This window comes from Chaetomium tenue (genome assembly GCF_020726465.1).
Source record: "Chaetomium tenue strain MPI-SDFR-AT-0079 chromosome Unknown F5144scaffold_3, whole genome shotgun sequence".
Classification (NCBI taxonomy): Eukaryota; Fungi; Ascomycota; class Sordariomycetes; order Sordariales; family Chaetomiaceae; genus Chaetomium; species Chaetomium tenue.
This window is the reverse complement of record NW_027117331.1, coordinates 2995462-3010992: the sequence shown is the minus strand read 5'-3', so window position 1 is coordinate 3010992 and position 15531 is coordinate 2995462. Positions and strand designations below refer to the sequence as shown.

Below are 15531 nucleotides of genomic sequence, written 5' to 3'. Positions count from 1 at the left end.
TCGTGTTTTTTTTTTCGGCAACAGTTGTTGGTAGAGGCGGACTCCTGCCGCTCCTCCAGATTGTCAAGATGGTGGACGCAGAGGCGAATGTACCGACATGGAAGTTCACTCAGTAAGCTCATTCTTCCTCGTTACTCTCCTCAGCCACATGTGTTTCCACATGGGCTAATCACAAAATTACAGGTGCTTCGGTGATAAGGGAGATGTGGAGGACATCACAGAAGGTACGACAGGACGCCCCCGCGGTTCGCCCAAGTCTTCTACGTCGAATTCAATGCCGGAACATAATGGCCGATCTGCTCATGGCGTTGTACTGACCTCGGGCTACTCTAGCCGATATCATCTCCACCGTCGAGTTCGACCACACGGGCAATTATCTGGCAACCGGCGATAAGGGCGGCCGCGTGGTTCTATTTGAGCGCAATGAAACAGTCAGTTGGAAATCCATGCCCCACCCCGCCTGCTCCCAACTACCCCCCTTGTTCTCAACAACAACCCTTGCTGATGCCCCGGGCAGAAAAAGACTTGCGAATACAAGTTCCACACCGAGTTCCAGTCACACGAGCCCGAGTTCGATTATCTCAAATCGCTCGAGATAGAGGAGAAGATCAACAAGATCAAGTGGTGCCGGCGACAAAACGCTTCTCATTATTTGCTGTCAACAAACGATAAGACCATCAAACTCTGGAAGGTGTTTGAGAAGTCCCTCAAGGTTGTGGCCGAAAACAACCTTTCCCACGATCTCACTCCGGCAAACATAGCTGGGGGAGGCGGAGCCCCCCGGCCTCTTCCCAGCGCCCACTTCCGCAATGCCAGTGACCTGAAGCTCCCGCGACTGACCCACCACGATACCGTGGTGGCTGCTGTGCCCCGACGGACGTATGCTAATGCCCACGCCTATCATATCAACAGCATCTCGGTGAACAGCGACGGGGAGACATTCATCAGCAGTGACGACTTGCGCATCAACCTCTGGAATCTCAACATTCAGGACCAGAGCTTCAACATCGTCGACATCAAGCCGGCAAACATGGAGGAGCTGACCGAGGTGATCACAGCGGCCGAGTTCCACCCGATGAGCTGCAACTGGTTCATGTATGCTAGTTCCAAGGGGACTATCAAGCTAGCTGACATGCGGGAGAGCGCCCTGTGCGACCAGCATGCCAAGAGTGAGTGCCCTAACAAACTCTCCGCCAGCCCGGGTGGTAGTGGCTAACCTAGCCGCAGTGTTTGAACAAGAAGAGGATCCCTCCACGAGGTCATTCTTCTCTGAAATCATCTCATCCATCTCGGATGTCCGCTTTTCCTACGATGGCCGTTACATTCTCTCTCGCGACTACCTGACGGTCAAAATCTGGGACGTGAACATGGAAAGGCAACCCATCAAGACCATACCGATTCATGAGCATCTTAGACCGAGGCTCTGTGACACGTATGAGAATGACAGCATCTTCGACAAGTTTGAGGTGGTATTTTCGGGTGATGGCAAGAACGTCATGACGGGAAGTTACAACAACAACTTCATGATCTACCCATCGGACCCCGAACAAGAGGTTGAAGTAGTACTGCAGGCCGATAAGTCGGCTTTCAAGGCTAAGAAGGTTGGAGTGCCGACGCCCATCAACTCAGCCACGAGCCCAACTGCCAATGGAAAGAAGGGTGGCTCACGGGCGGGGAGCCCAGCGGCACCAGGGCAAGGCCAGAGGATGCGAAAAGAAACCGATGCCGACCAGATCGACTTCAACAAGAAAATTCTGCACATGAGCTGGCATCCCTTTGAAGACAGCATTGCAATTGCCGCGACAAATAATGTAAGGGCCAAATTCCCACAGATGACCGGTTGTGCAGTTACTGACATGATATGTTTTAGCTTTTCGTTTTCTCTGCCTTGTAGAGAGGTGCTCAGGTGCTCACTCTGCATCACAGAGGAGGAAGGTCTCTGTGCGACGCTCTCTGACTGGACTACAATGCTGTAGTGGTTAAGGGATCCCGACATAATCCCAGCTTTTCATTAAGACGGCGCTACGGCACTCGCCACTTGGCCCCTCATGTCTACCCCCGGCTTCAACGTTCCGGAAAGCAGTAGCACATAATGGGCTAGAGAGGGAAATGGGAAAGCAAGGCAAACCCGGAGCGGGAACAGACAACAGCCAAGAGGAATAGGAGGGCCTGGCATAGCAGCGCACCAGTAATTATTGGAAGCAGCTGGTTAGGCGGGAGACTTTTGTTCCTCTTCAGGACGTCGGACATCCGACATTGACATCATGATGTACCCTGGCCCTAGACATTGTCGCATACACAGTAGGGCGGGATTCGCACAGGGCAAGATAGCAAGGATGCTAGAGGTAGTATGCATTCCAAGGGGTGCTAGGACCGCAATGCAACCGATTAATGAAGCTTGGGGGGTGCTCTATCTCCCCTACCCATGTATGTGCCCAGGCTAAACATGGTCAGCACCAACTCAAATACCTTATACAAGCACGAATACACCTAGCATGCTAATGGAAACAAAAGTCCTGGTATATGCTTGCGAAAGAATAATAGGGTGGTTAAATAAGAAACACACAAGTCCTTGTGTGATAAAACTCGGTAGCTACCTATCTAAGAACGATCTACCTAGTTGAGCTGCTGAGGGTGTACGTGACCCCCACCTTGCTCATGTTGAGCCGCAATGCCCCGCCAAGCAGCAAGGGATGTGGTCGATCCCCGCAGTGACGCCTCGACCGCGCTAGTTACCTTGATCCACAGTTTCGTGCGATTAACTTGGCGCCGCACTGTGAGAACAACGACAAAGGCACGCAGGCTGTCCGCGAACAGCCTGCAAAAACCTAGCACGCACATCCCACACAAGGACCTCGACTATCTACCCCGACTACACATCTTCTCAAAGAATTGCCTGCCGGATTGCCAAATCGTCACAGACGACAAGGCCATTTCTTCCAATCTCCGCATACACTCGCTGTACAAGCTCCAATCAAGAACGAGAGAACCCGCTCTGTGCCGAACGCGACACACCAATCGCCCATCCACCATCAAACCAAAACCTCCTTGCTTTAAACAACCCATCTCCCACAAACAAAACATGTCCGACCAAAACCACGCGCCCACATCACGGTCGAAGCCGCCGCCGCCGGGCGAGGAGGAGGCGGGGGCGGTGCTCAAGCTGGGCGAGTTCGAGGGCGTGGACACGCTGACGCTGTCGGAGGCGTCGCTGGTCATCGACGCGCTGATGCTGAAGCGGCGCAAGGACCGCAAGGACCGCAACGAGACCGACGTGCTCAACAAGACGCTCGACTACCTCGACGCCTTCGCCCGCTTCAAGGAGAAGGAGAACGTCGAGGCCGTCGAGCGCCTGCTGAGCTCGCATAAGGAGCTGACTAAGTTTGAGAGGGCGCATATCGGTGGGTTTTCCTTTTCTTTCTTTTTTTTCCCTGTTTACCTCGTCTCTTCTTTTTTGCGTCGAGTTGTTCCCATCTCGAGGATACGGTGCAGTGAGCTGACTGGGCTTGTGGCTTCTAGGCTCCCTCTGCTGCGACAGCGCCGACGAGTGCAAGACAATGATCCCTTCTCTCGCCGACAAGATTTCCGACGAACGCCTTCAGGAGCTTCTGGATGAGATGGCCAAGCTCATGAGCAGTTGAGATGCCTGGGTACGACAGGAGACGGTAGCTCCCTTGCGGTTTGAGTGCCATGATTATAACTTCTTGTGGCTGTCATATTTTGGGTTTATGGCTGAGGCCGGACAGAAGGATTTATTTATTTTATCTGCATATTGCCACTTGCTCCGAGATCTGGTCGGAATGGCAGAGAAAAAGTCTGCATGGCATATGGCACGGTGCATAGCGGTCTGGAGCGGTTAGGTTTGTTTTCTTTTCTTTTGTATGGTAATAATACCCGAGCAGTCTCCGGGATTCATTCTGGCAGGGTCCCGATGTACGCAAATTCCATTTGGATATCTCCCGGGGTCAAGATCCATGGTTAACACTTAGGGTGATATAGTCCTTTTAACGCCCAAATTAATCAACGCCTCTCCATATGGTATCATGCCGAACAGAACCTTATCACCCCACCTCCTAGATACATTAAACAACCACAAATCACAATCCACCGTTTCCCTTGGCGAGCCCCTACAGCTGTACATTCTGAAATCTTGTCCAGCTGTTCACGTAAGTCCCTGCTTCTCGCTCTTGCTCTGTCGAATTGAGTGTCGCCCTTGGCGCAGCATCTGCCTCCTTCACTTCGGGGTCGGAGCCGGACTGGGCCCCTTCATTCCCTCTCCCTGGTCCATGGACCATTATTGAGTCAAGTTCCGAAGGGCTCGAAGGGATTCCCGATCCCCACGGACTGCCAGGCGCGGGAGGGCTAACGATGCCGCTGTGTGCACCATTGCTCGCTGTACTCTGCCGATGCTCATGGGCCAGCGGACTGAACCCTAGCATACTGTCTGCTTTCGCCATCCGTCCTAAGCAAGACATGTTAGCCCTCCGTGATCTTCCTGCTCTCAGACTCCACGCCACTCATACCTTCCGTTCGATCGAAGACACTGCCAGGACCATTCTGTGCCATGGGATTGAAAATAGACTCAAGCCCCGGCGGGATCTGATCATCGCCCAGCCCTCTCGAAGAGGGAAGCCTCTCCGGGTGATCGCTTTTCTCCCTTTTCTCCCGACGCCGTCGGCCCCACCACATACACGCGACAAGCGCCACGAATATGACGGCAATGCCGCAACCAACCACGATTCCGGCAAGGGTGCTGATGGGGATACCTAACCCATTGCTGTTGCCTTGGTTGGTATTGGCGGTTGACGTGGAAGAGATGGTGGGTGGTGATGGTGCGCTTGCACCTGGGGCCTGCGAAGTTGAAGCGGGAGTTGGTGAGGATGATGTTGGCGAGAATGATGATGGTGAGAGTGACGATGATGAGAGGGACGATGGTGAGTGTGTTCTGAACGATGTGCTAGTCACAGTTATCGATATCGTTGTAGTGCTCGTGAATGCCAACCCAGAATCGCCGCGAGCCTGTAGAGGGCAGCCGATAGGGTCTTGTCGACAAGGATCGATACGGGAGCAACCGCTATAGAATGGGGTTGTCCAGGTACAGATGTACCAATAATACCCGCTCTTTGTCTCGCAGACCTTGCTTGCGGTGTCGATGGTGGTCTCCGACGGCGTCATGGCGATACGAGTTTCTCGCGCCAACCCTTCACTCCACCTGCGATCAACTCCACTGTCGGAAAACTCGGCAAGTCCGCTGATTGCGCAATACCTCGTTTTGAAGGCCGGTGGAAGCGGTATCCCAGAGCTGAGTTGATAGTTATATTGGAAACCAAATGGAGCGTGCACGACAACACTCTGATGATAGATGGCTTCCAGTGTTGACGGCGAGGCAGGGCCGATTTGAGACTCAGAACGGAAAATTAAAATTGTGCTTCTATTGTGCGAGTGCAACTACTCGGGATGGAAAGCACCGTGCCTAATCACAGTACACGAAGAGAGATGCAGGTGGCTCTTGCCTTCTCTGTCCAACCTGAAAGATTAGAACCTGAAATCACTTCTGAGTTCGACAGACAGTTATCACCAAAGAGTGCTTTGTATAGCATCACATATTCCCCACTCCTGTTGAATAGGATTTTCAGTTCGAGGTTGGGCTCAGAGAGCCGTTCAAAACCATGACACAGACACACATACAAAATAGGATCACCCATATGAGACAGAACACAGACCAAGGCATGACCGACCAAATTGAGATCTATTTGAGACTCGAGCTCAGAAGAAAACTGGATCACCAGCTAAATGAGACCAGGAAATGCTCGAGATATTACAGCTTCTCTGGTCATGAACCTTCCCCGACCATTTGCTCTCCATTCAGCACTACTGCCTTTTTCTCCGAGCGCAACCCCCTCCCACCCTCTCCAACAGGGCTCGTCCAACATTTGGTTACAACTTTCCAAGGAGCAGCTTTGCTCCTTGGTTCCCGCCAGTCTTGTCCTTGTCCAACTGTGCTCCCTTGCCTTTCGACTTTGACTTCTTGCCATTTGCCGCTGGGGTCTGGCTGGCCACTTCCTTTGCCGCCGCGGCCGACTGGAGCACTTTCTTGTCTGAACGGAGGACCTTAAGCAAGTCCGTTGTGGAAGAGAAATCGGGGGCCTCCAGCAAACCCAGCACAACGAAAGAACTTGGCCCTGTCGCCCACTGCATAATATACTCCTTGATGATTGGGTAGAGGATGTCGGCGAATTTGAGTGGGGGATCGACTCTCTTGACGGCGCCCGCTTCCCTGTCAAACCTGCCACCGGCGATCAAGGTCCTGAACATCTTGCCTCCATGCGGCGTCTGAGAAATGTGAGGCGGAGGGGGGTAGAGAGGGTCCGCGTCTTCGGACTGCAGCGGCGCTGGGTTGCCGGCCGCTGTCGATGCCACGGCCTCCAAAGCAGCAGTTTTATCGCCGGTCGCTGATAGCAAGACGTCGGTAACAAACTGACACCCAAACGAAGTGGCCACCAGGTCCGCTGGGGAGGCCGCAACTGCCGCAAGCAGGGGAGGTGACATAGCCGTCACCAACTCTTTGCGCCGGACGTCGGCGTCCTTCTTACTCGTCTTCTTGCGAATTTCATGGATCTCGGCTAGAAGCTCCAAGTCATACGCGTGGCTGGCTGGGAACAGCGATTTGGACTGTCCTTCGAAAAGGTAGCATACCGTGATGCGGGCGTTGAGGTCGTTGGCGAGGAGGACGATATTCTCGATGTCCTTCTCCTCGTTCTTCCCGAGGATCTCCGGGAATATTGTCTTCGAAGTTAATACGGTATCATCGATGACATCGTAGGCAGCCAGGAGAATCATATGGCCGTTGGGATCTCCGCACATGAGCTGGAAAGTGTCCTTATAAGTCTTGAGGATTTGTTTCCTGTCTTTCGCGCTTCCGTTGGCCAGCAGCAGGCACACAAGGCGGGCTCCCGACTTGGTGAAGGCCATATTCTTAAGCAGGTCGCCATTCTCATCTTCCTTGACCGTCTCGACAAACTCCTTGAGCTCCTCGCTCTCGGGTTTGAGATTGAGGAAATACTGTAGCATCGCGTCGTGGAGCATCGTGAAGCCCGTCATTTTCTTCTGAATGAGGCCGTTGGTCATGTCAAAGAGATACTTCATGACGGGGCCTCGCTTGCTGGGCTCCTCGGCAAGGATTTTGCGGAGATCTGCCGTTAACTCGACGCCCTTGTCGAGCTTGAACAAGGAGAATTCAGGCCCGTACCATTCTCGTAGCATGTGGGCCTTTTGCTCCTTCGTTGCTACTCCGCGATAGATGTCGTCCATAATCCAGGACGCCTCGGCATGGTTGATGAGCTTTCGTACCTTGCCGTAGAACTCGGGGACGATGATGTCTCTAATCTCGTTGTCATTCTGGACAAGAAGCTTCCCAATTAGAAACTTGGCGTATCTGCTTTCGGCAAGCTGGGCGTAGGTGCCCTGGAGCTCCTTGGCGATCTGCTTCCGCTGGGTCGGGGTCGAGTACTTTATGGCGGTCTGGACGGCGCGGACAGCGTCGTGTTTAAGTACAAACTCCTTAATGCGCCAAGTGATGATGCTGTACAGTTCGTCCACAAGCTGTTGACGCTCCTCCTTGGGCACATGCGACTTCCGGCGCAGTTTTTCCCACAGCTTCTTCGTCCGGTGCACCTCGTCCGCCAATGGCTTCGCGGCCTTGCGTTCTTGTGCCAATTGTTTTTGTTTTGCGTGCGCTTCGCGGGAGGTTTGGGCTGGAAAGATGTTAGAACAAGGATCAAGCGGATGTGAGATGGAGAAACAAACTTCGTTCAGCCCCATTCTGTTGTTGCCCAAAGGCTCGTCCGTTCTCTTTGGCTTTCGCTGGTTCCCGGGAGGGCTTAGCATCGCTCAATTCGGCGCCGCCATCATCCGAGTCAGAAAACCCGCTGCCATCGCTGTCCGAGGCCATGTCCTCATCCTCGTCGAATTTCTGGCGCTTGGGCGCGGTTGCCGTCTTTGCCTTTTTGGCCCGGTTCCCGTCATTGTGTTTATCGCTCGAAAACGACTTTCTTTTCGCCGAGGCAGCAGATGCTGAGTGTTTGGGGGCCATGGTGGGAATTTTCCAGAGATGCTCCAGAACAATACGTCGCAAATCCACGGGCTAGGAACGGCTTCACCATCTAGGTCGCTCTGATTTTTTTTCTGGAGCGCTGCGGCGTACCCCTGCTTCTGCCAGGGCGGTGAGGCGTGCAGGAGCCGGGTTCATGCCAACCCCACCAAAAACTATCCCCAGGGGCTTGGCTGCCCCTCCCTCGCTTTTGGCCGTGTAAAGCTTCCTCGAGAACTGCAAGTTAGTTCAGGCTTGATAGCGCGTACTTCTATTTCCCAACAACCTTACGATGGGGCGCGAGGAGCAGACCGAGGAACGGGAAGTCCTAGACTCCATTTTCCCAGACGAAATCACAGGTATGACCGACAGTTCGCAAGACAATTGGTGGTAATGAGGGGCTGACCAACTTTTTGGTTGCAGATATATCAGAGACCGAGTACCGGATATCAATCACTCTTGATCTCCTCGACGATGAATCCGAACCACCAGTCATCCTACTCACAGTGCGCTATCCGGAAGACTACCCAGATAAAGCGCCTCTATTGGAGCTGGCCGCGCCTCAAAACTCAATTCCCCATGAATACATAAACATCGCCGAGGACAAAGATCAGTTGCTACGGGGGCTGGAAGAGGTCATCGAGGAGAACCTGGGTATGGCCATGGTATTTACCTTGGTTTCGGCTGTGAAGGAAGCTGCCGAGCAGTTGGTGGAGGAGCGTAAAGCAGCCGCCGCGAAGGTGCAAGAAGAAGCTGCCCTAGCGGCTGAACGGGAGGAAAACAAGAAGTTCCATGGCACTCCAGTCAATCGCGAAACGTTCCTAAGTTGGAGGGAGGGCTTTCTGAAGGAAATGGAGGAGAACCGGATTCGAGAGGAGGAAGAAAGGTTGGCAGAACTGAAGAAAGCTAGGATAAAGGAGCCGGTGAAGCTCACAGGGAAGCAACTGTGGGAGCGGGGCCTTGCCACAGCTGGCCAGGAAGAAAACGACGAGGATGGTGTGCCGACGGAAGATGTACAGAAACTCAAAGTTGGTGACAATTAAGTTTGTTTTCCGTATTTAGAAGGCTGGCCGGGAAAGGGGGTATAGGGTAGGTTCACCACCAACGACAGGTTCTAGGTATGCAATATGTGACGACCAGCGAACGTATTTTGACGCCCGCTGCTTATGATTGAAGACACCAACAATAATTTTCCATCCGAACGCCTGGACACACCGCAGATTCGGCGGACATATAACCGTTTCCCATCAACTAGACCCTCGACATGCAAGAAGGGAACAGGAACGCATCATTTCATTTCTGTATCCTCGTCGTCATCCAAACCCTCCCACTCCTCATCGTCAGTATCCTCCCATGCATCGCCATCCTCGCCATCTTCGGCCACTTCGCCGAGTTCCTTCTTGATAGAATTGAGCAGATCTTGGGCGTGCTCTCCTAGTCTCTCGTCTTCATACTCCTCCTGTTTGAAGACTTTTAGGCACTGCGTAAGCCATTTCCTTGATGACCGCCAAAAGGCTTTCCCGGCCTCAGCGTCTGAAGACTGCCCCTGGGCCATTAGTTTCTCGCCCGAGATATACTTTGCGTACCCCCCAAGATAGAGCACCTCCACGCTCCGGTCGTCTTCGGCTATCAGACGCTCGGTGACTTCTATTGCTTCCTTCTCCATATCGACTTCGATCAAGAGCCTGACAAGACTGACTCGTGAGGGGAAGGGTGGTACGGCAGGGTCCTCGGGCGCAAGATCGCTCCACAGCCCCAACCCCCGCTTCAGAGCCTCTTGTGCCTCCTCCACCCTCGTCTGTGAGATGCGAACATTGGCGACGGTCTGCCAGGTCTCGGCCGATTCGGGGGCGAGCATGGTCGCCTCGGTGATGAGGGTCTCGCACCTCTGCTCGGCGTCCTCCTCCCAGCTGAGATCCGTCATGTAGACTTCCACCACGGCGCAGAGTGTCTCGGCAAGCCGTTTCCGCTTCTCCGCTATGACCGCTTCCTGTGCGTCGCGCGTCAAGGGCCGCGATTCGAGCGACTCGGTGAGCGTCTGGATCTGGGAGCGCAAGGCGGCAGCCCCGCGCTCAAACCACGAGACACTGTCTTGGCCGCCGTCATCGCTGAGCTGCGCTAGCCAAAGGAACTTCTCGGGCCCGCCGCCAATGTCTTCCGGAAGGGAGCCGTCCTCGTCGACTTTGACGGCGGCAGCGAAGAATGCGCGCGCGGTGTCAACCTCGCCCAGTTCGACATGAATCTGACCAAGAAGTGACAGGGCCGCGCCGGCTTGCCTCCCATTTTCTCCGATGTGCTCGTAAGCGACTAGCGCTATCCTTGCTGCGGTTTCGGGGTCGCCTTCTTCGAGAGAGGTGGTTGCTTGGTTGAGGAGCTCTCTTGTATTAACATTTGCGGGTTGTGTTGCGGCTGCTTTGGCTCGGGCTCGATCCCTCGCCTTGTCTTTGGCCGATTTCTTTTTGGGTTTTGTCGGTGCCATCTTGTTGGGGCCGACTCGGTTCGAGATTGAGACAACTGGTTTAGTATGCGACTGTCCCGCCAGTCTCAATGTCAAATCCACCCACTTGGAAATTTGGTCCTTATCGTGGGCATGTCGGGCTTATCGCTCCGTAACTTACCCCACGGTGGGGCTTGTAATGGATCGACATGAGTTGCTGTGCCAGGGTGCCAGAAGACAGGGTCAAGCTTCTTTGGCAATGGTTGAAGACAGCTGCTTCGTAGATTGGAGGGGTCCCTTTAGCGAAGAACTGTGGGCAAGCAGAAGGAAAATATTATAGTGCATGAGTGTAATTATTTCTAAGAGTCTACTTCGTGAGGAAAAAGCGACTTATGCTCAGAGCTATTCTCGCCAAGCAGGGAGTCGATTTAAGCTTTCGCTGTTTGAAAGACCGTGCTGTGTTCATACAAACATCCATCCAGAAAACGAACCTCAGAGATGGGCAATACATACGTAAGGGATACCATCCATAGACCTACGACTTGATTCCTAACAAATAGTCGAAGCTCCCATTGAGGCCGCCCTTTCTACGCCTCAGACCACTCTTTGGACAAGATACTTCCCCGGCTGTCCATTGGCCAAGGCTCGCAAATTGATTAAGGACCTGGCAGCTGTGCCTCGACCCCTGTCCGTGGTGTTTCAGTCTCGCAGCATTGGAGACTTTTCCCCAATGACAAGGGTTAGTCGATGATCAACGGCAACATCGGCACCACGCGAGGTTGTGACTTGGGAAACGCGAGAAGATGAAAGGAGACGGCTGCGGCCTATTTTTGCAATGTTCCCCGATCATGCTGTGCCTCGCGTTCCCCCCTTCCATCCCGTCCCTCCCTCACCGTCGTCATCCCCACGAGATCGTTCATCACCGGGTGTTTCCTAACAACACCTGAGCGCCGGCTGGTCAACACTCTCACCACCAGCGACCTCGCATCCACAACCATGGTTCTCGCCAGCTACATCCGGCTCGCCCTCGTCGGCGCAGCCCTCCTCTTCTCCCAGGCCCAGGCTCGGTTCGATTTCTCGCTATGCGCCGACAACTGTGTCACTTCATCCGGCTGTGCCTCAGACAGCGCGCGGTGCATGTGCAAGGAAGCCCGGGAGATCCTGCTCGACTCGGTCATCTCATGCCTGTTCTTCAACTGCAAGGACGATCTCCGCAACTTCGACGACGCCTTCCTGGACCCGATCGAGGAAGGCTGCGAGGACAGCGGCCGCGACATCCCCCGCTCCAAGCTCAGGGCCGCCGCAAGCCTGGCGACCAGCTACATCGGCAAGCTGCCCGCCTCCACAACAGTCAAGAGCCCGCCCGTCGAGGTGACGCCCACGCCCAAGCCGACCAAGAAGCCCGACCCCACTACCGCAGAGGTGCCGCCGTCCTCAACGACGACGGAGGAGGAGGACGACAGCCCTGCAAGCACCTCGACTGTGGACAGGCAAGCTGGAGAGCCGAAGCCAACCACCACCACCGTGACACCGGCCGCGGTGCCGAATCCTGCCAGCCAGAGCTCCGCCACACCATCCGAGTCACCCGCGTCTGACGACTCTGACTCTGACTCTGGTGGTGGTGGTGGTGGTGGTGGTGATCCGTTCGGCAGTACCGGCGACTCCGCCGGATCAGCCATTCAGCCGTTCCTTGCGTTGCTCGGGCTGCCCGTGGTTGTTGCTCTCCTAACCTTGGAGTGATGGCATTGGTGAGAGGAAGGACATCCTTGTCAGGGGCTTAATGGGGTAATGATGGATGTGTACAATGCAGTGTGATGAGGAGGAGGTTGTGGGTTGTCCCGCGGCTTCAGAGGGAAGCCACGGCCATGTACGAATATGCTCTGTTTTTCTTGTTTCTCGTTCTGATACCCCCAGTCGGTGATCACCGGCGAATAAAGAATGTTTAGTTACTAGTAGGGAGAGAAGGCGGTGGATCATGAACGGCCGCCGTTTCCGACACAGCAACGACATATCAAAGCAACTCTGCCCTTGGTCAATATTGTGTATGTTTCTTATCAGCGACTCTAGAAGCCATCATGAACGCGGCGTTTCTACCCCTTCTGGCGTTAGCATCGCTTGCAACATTTCCCGAACCATTGCCACATTCCCTTGCCCACGGCCCGAATTCGGTACCTGTAACTCCAAGAATCTCCTTGCAATGAGTTCAGCTTCTTCCAGCCGTTGTTTATCCTCTTCAGGCAAGCTAGAGCAGGCCTCCACCAAGCTCTCATTTCTGTCCTGCAGGGCCACAACAGCTTTGGCCCTGCTGATGACGGCGCTGGGGACATCATTTGTTGCCGCGCATAATACGCCCAGGCTTGACGTGCCCCGCCCGGGCAGCAGGCGATAGAGGAAAGTGATTTGTTCCTCCGGGTCCTCGGCTTCTGGGTCGAGGTGAACATCCATATGGGCAAAGGCGACATCCTTTCCGGGTCGAAGCAGGCCATTTTCGAAAACCTCGTGGAAATGGGTTCCGCCGATCACCTTGGGACGCTCTACACCCAGATCCAGAAGGTATGTGAGGTAGGCTGTAAAGAGAGCTGATCCGCTCTCCGCTGTTGTGCCTTTGCCGAATTCGTCAATCAGAAGCAAACTCCGGCGTGTTGCAAAGTTCATTGAAAACGCTGCTTGCTTCAGGTCTACTAAGAAGGCGCTCTCATCATTGACGACCGTCTCTCTCGTGGCAATGCGAGTGAGAATCCGGTCGGTCACCCCGATTGTTGCACGAGTGGCCGGAACGTAGCTACCAGTATGTGCGAGGTAGACGATAAGTGCAACTTGTCTCATATAGACGCTCTTGCCTGAATTATTTGGCCCGGTCAGTATGAGCATAGACGGGGCTGGCCCCCTGACTTCTTCCGAGCAGCCTGTGCCGTCACCTCCGGCCATTGTAGTGTCGTTGGGAATGTATGATGGTACAAGTAGCTCCTGGAGTGGGTGGCGTCCCTCCACAATGTTGATCACGTTCAAGGGCGTCATTGCCGGAGGTGCCCAGTTGTACTTTTCTGCGGCTAAAGCGAGCGCAAGCATGCTGTCTAGCTCTCCGAAAAGTTCAGACGCACTAAGAATCGCCTCTTCATGTTCTAAAACAGCCGCGGAGAGCGCCATCATTACCTCAATCTCCTCATCTAGGAGTAATGTTAGTTGCAAAACATTTCCCAGGCTGTGGCTCAAACGTACCCGCAATGCGAGAAGGCAGATCTCCATACTGGGAGTCGAGATCTAGCATGAGCTGATTCTTGTAGTATCCCATATCGCCACTTACAAAACACATCAACCATTCACCCTCGGGATGATCTTGGCCATGGTATACCCCTTCTCCGGTGCCGGGGTCAAGCCTGACCGCGATTAGGAACCCCAACTGCGGCATGATTGTGCAATGGAGTATGAATTGGCCGGCTTCCGCCGGAACCTCTTCCACCACAGACCGCTTCAGTTCAGGGAGGATATGGCAGACATCTGCAAACTCTCGCCTAAGTCCATCTAGGTAATCGCTTGCCCCTGGAAGAATTTCCGTGTGGCCACTCTCCTTGGAAAGCTGGAAGTCGATGGTTCGGATGATAATATCACCGACATGCAGGAAGCGATTCACGTCGACTTCGGCGCGTATCTGTATGGGTTAACAAGCTTGGTGGCTAAATAGAGCACATAGAAAGAACACGTACCCTGTCGAATACGTCGATACCCGAAGCCCCCTTCAATGTGTGAATTGACCGTTTCAACTGGGCGGAGACCATGGCGAATCTCAGCAAAGCCTTCCAGTCTCCAACACGAATGGACAGCTGGCCCCGTATCCGATCCACGCCCTTCCTAACATGGAGAAGCAACGTTTTGGTGTTTTTCAGTTTCCTGAGCAGCCGTCGCATGTTCCTCGCAACCTCCCCGTTCTCGGCGTGCAAAAGAGTCTCAATACTCCTCTGTCGTTCCTGGATCAGCTCGATATCAGTGCTTGGTCGAAGCAGTATTTGCCGGAGCCTCTTTTTGCCCTGCGCGCTAGAGGCCAAGGCTTGAAGAAGCCCAGTGATGGAGAGGGCTTCCTTGGCTTTAGGCTCGGAACTGTTTGAGGAACGTGTCTGTGGGTTAGGATGCAGTTCTGATTGCAGGATTTGGAGGGATATCAACGAGTCTCCGCTCACGAGCATCGTATCTGTAGATGTGTTCATCTCGATAGATTTCACCAAGAACTGGAACGTCCTGCTTTCTTCTTCTTCGAAAGATGAGTTCTCGGTCGTCCTTCGCCGTTCAAGATCGATTAGGACTGCCCCCGCACACCCGATTGACAGGCAGCTCTCGAGATTAATCTTCTCGGCAAGGCGCATGAGCTTGTTATGAACGGAAGAGCCAATGGACTGCACGGGCTCCTCACCCAACACTAGGACGTTGATTGGGTCAGGTTTTGACGGCGCCTGATCGACTTTCGCCAACGCTTCCTTTCCAGCCTCATAGTCGAAGTGGGCGGAGACAATGTGTCGCAGAACGTATGCCCCTTGTCCGCTGCATGAACTCTCGTTGTCATCAAAGCGGTGCGCATCCCTCTCAAGCAGTTCAATCAAATCACCGGGTGCTCTGTTCGGTATGATGATCGAAGTCGGTTGAACTTGAAGCAGAAGCGTGTCGACAGCTTCAACCCCTCCCATTGAAATGTCCTCTTCGAGCATCAATGCTTCATCCATGGCGATATAGTAAGCACAACCAACCTTCCCGTCTTTATCCACGTCAATGGCCATGATGACTTCACTCAATGTGTCTTGGTCGTACTCGCTGTTGTGCCGTTCATAAGTCGCCGTGCCGGAGTGCATCTCTGGAACCATCGTCGCGCCTGGTGTGGCCAGGCGTGGAAGGCGGGATGGGTCTCCCTGATTATATCGAGATCTTGTTTCCGGAAGGGACTGCCGAGATCCACCCCAGATCCCGTCGCCCCGGGTTTCGGGCGACAATGATATATATGGGGTCCGCGAGAGATCAG

The 15531-nt window shown here is 54.0% G+C and overlaps 8 protein-coding genes across 8 annotated transcripts; 4 read left to right on the top strand and 4 right to left on the bottom strand.

The window, feature by feature from the left end:
* Positions 1–68: 68 nt before the first annotated feature.
* Positions 69–1894, top strand: F5144DRAFT_601453 (WD40-repeat-containing domain protein; the record flags this gene model as incomplete). The annotated part of the gene is made up of 6 exons (XM_066791148.1): positions 69–112; positions 184–224; positions 334–431; positions 518–1169; positions 1228–1811; positions 1871–1894. 6 exons carry the CDS (start codon positions 69–71, stop codon positions 1892–1894), a joined length of 1443 nt encoding a protein of 480 aa, XP_066645026.1.
* Positions 1895–3082: 1188 nt separating this feature from the next.
* On the top strand, positions 3083–3641 carry F5144DRAFT_487184 (HRDC-like protein; the record flags this gene model as incomplete). Its single annotated transcript, XM_066785592.1, has 2 exons — positions 3083–3401; positions 3520–3641. The coding sequence occupies 2 exons, from the start codon at positions 3083–3085 to the stop codon at positions 3639–3641; spliced, it is 441 nt and encodes a 146-aa protein (XP_066645025.1).
* Positions 3642–3871: 230 nt separating this feature from the next.
* F5144DRAFT_192227 (uncharacterized protein) lies at positions 3872–5326 on the bottom strand. Its single transcript, XM_066782828.1, has 2 exons — positions 4524–5326; positions 3872–4462 (listed from the first exon to the last, which is right to left on the bottom strand). Exons 1-2 carry the CDS (start codon positions 5173–5175, stop codon positions 4128–4130), a joined length of 987 nt encoding a protein of 328 aa, XP_066645024.1. The 5' UTR covers positions 5176–5326; the 3' UTR covers positions 3872–4127.
* A 611-nt stretch (positions 5327–5937) lies between these two features.
* On the bottom strand, positions 5938–8092 carry F5144DRAFT_591777 (armadillo-type protein; the record flags this gene model as incomplete). The annotated part of the gene is made up of 2 exons (XM_066790306.1): positions 5938–7754; positions 7807–8092. 2 exons carry the CDS (start codon positions 8090–8092, stop codon positions 5938–5940), a joined length of 2103 nt encoding a protein of 700 aa, XP_066645023.1.
* Positions 8093–8309: 217 nt separating this feature from the next.
* Positions 8310–9255, top strand: F5144DRAFT_192176 (RWD domain-containing protein). The gene is made up of 2 exons (XM_066782826.1): positions 8310–8448; positions 8513–9255. The coding sequence occupies exons 1-2, from the start codon at positions 8382–8384 to the stop codon at positions 9130–9132; spliced, it is 687 nt and encodes a 228-aa protein (XP_066645022.1). The 5' UTR covers positions 8310–8381; the 3' UTR covers positions 9133–9255.
* Positions 8933–11039, bottom strand: F5144DRAFT_568514 (uncharacterized protein). Its single transcript, XM_066788651.1, has one exon. The coding sequence runs from the start codon at positions 10566–10568 to the stop codon at positions 9378–9380; it is 1191 nt and encodes a 396-aa protein (XP_066645021.1). The 5' UTR covers positions 10569–11039; the 3' UTR covers positions 8933–9377.
* Positions 11040–11045: 6 nt separating this feature from the next.
* On the top strand, positions 11046–12554 carry F5144DRAFT_192183 (uncharacterized protein). Its single transcript, XM_066782827.1, has one exon. It carries the CDS (start codon positions 11523–11525, stop codon positions 12264–12266), a length of 744 nt encoding a protein of 247 aa, XP_066645020.1. The 5' UTR covers positions 11046–11522; the 3' UTR covers positions 12267–12554.
* Positions 12555–12599: 45 nt separating this feature from the next.
* Positions 12600–15292, bottom strand: F5144DRAFT_485563 (muts domain V-domain-containing protein; the record flags this gene model as incomplete). The annotated part of the gene is made up of 3 exons (XM_066785509.1): positions 12600–13693; positions 13746–14175; positions 14231–15292. The coding sequence occupies 3 exons, from the start codon at positions 15290–15292 to the stop codon at positions 12600–12602; spliced, it is 2586 nt and encodes an 861-aa protein (XP_066645019.1).
* Positions 15293–15531: the final 239 nt, after the last annotated feature.

Coding starts and splice junctions, on each gene's coding strand:
- F5144DRAFT_192227 (XM_066782828.1), bottom strand. CDS start 5,175: ATGACGCCGTCGGAGACCACCATCGACACCGCAAGCAAGGTCTGCGAG. Junction 4,463..4,523: donor TGTCTTCGATCGAACGGAAG/GTATGAGTGGCG, acceptor TGTCTTGCTTAG/GACGGATGGCGAAAGCAGAC.
- F5144DRAFT_192183 (XM_066782827.1), top strand. CDS start 11,523: ATGGTTCTCGCCAGCTACATCCGGCTCGCCCTCGTCGGCGCAGCCCTC.
- F5144DRAFT_192176 (XM_066782826.1), top strand. CDS start 8,382: ATGGGGCGCGAGGAGCAGACCGAGGAACGGGAAGTCCTAGACTCCATT. Junction 8,449..8,512: donor TTTCCCAGACGAAATCACAG/GTATGACCGACA, acceptor TTTTGGTTGCAG/ATATATCAGAGACCGAGTAC.
- F5144DRAFT_568514 (XM_066788651.1), bottom strand. CDS start 10,568: ATGGCACCGACAAAACCCAAAAAGAAATCGGCCAAAGACAAGGCGAGG.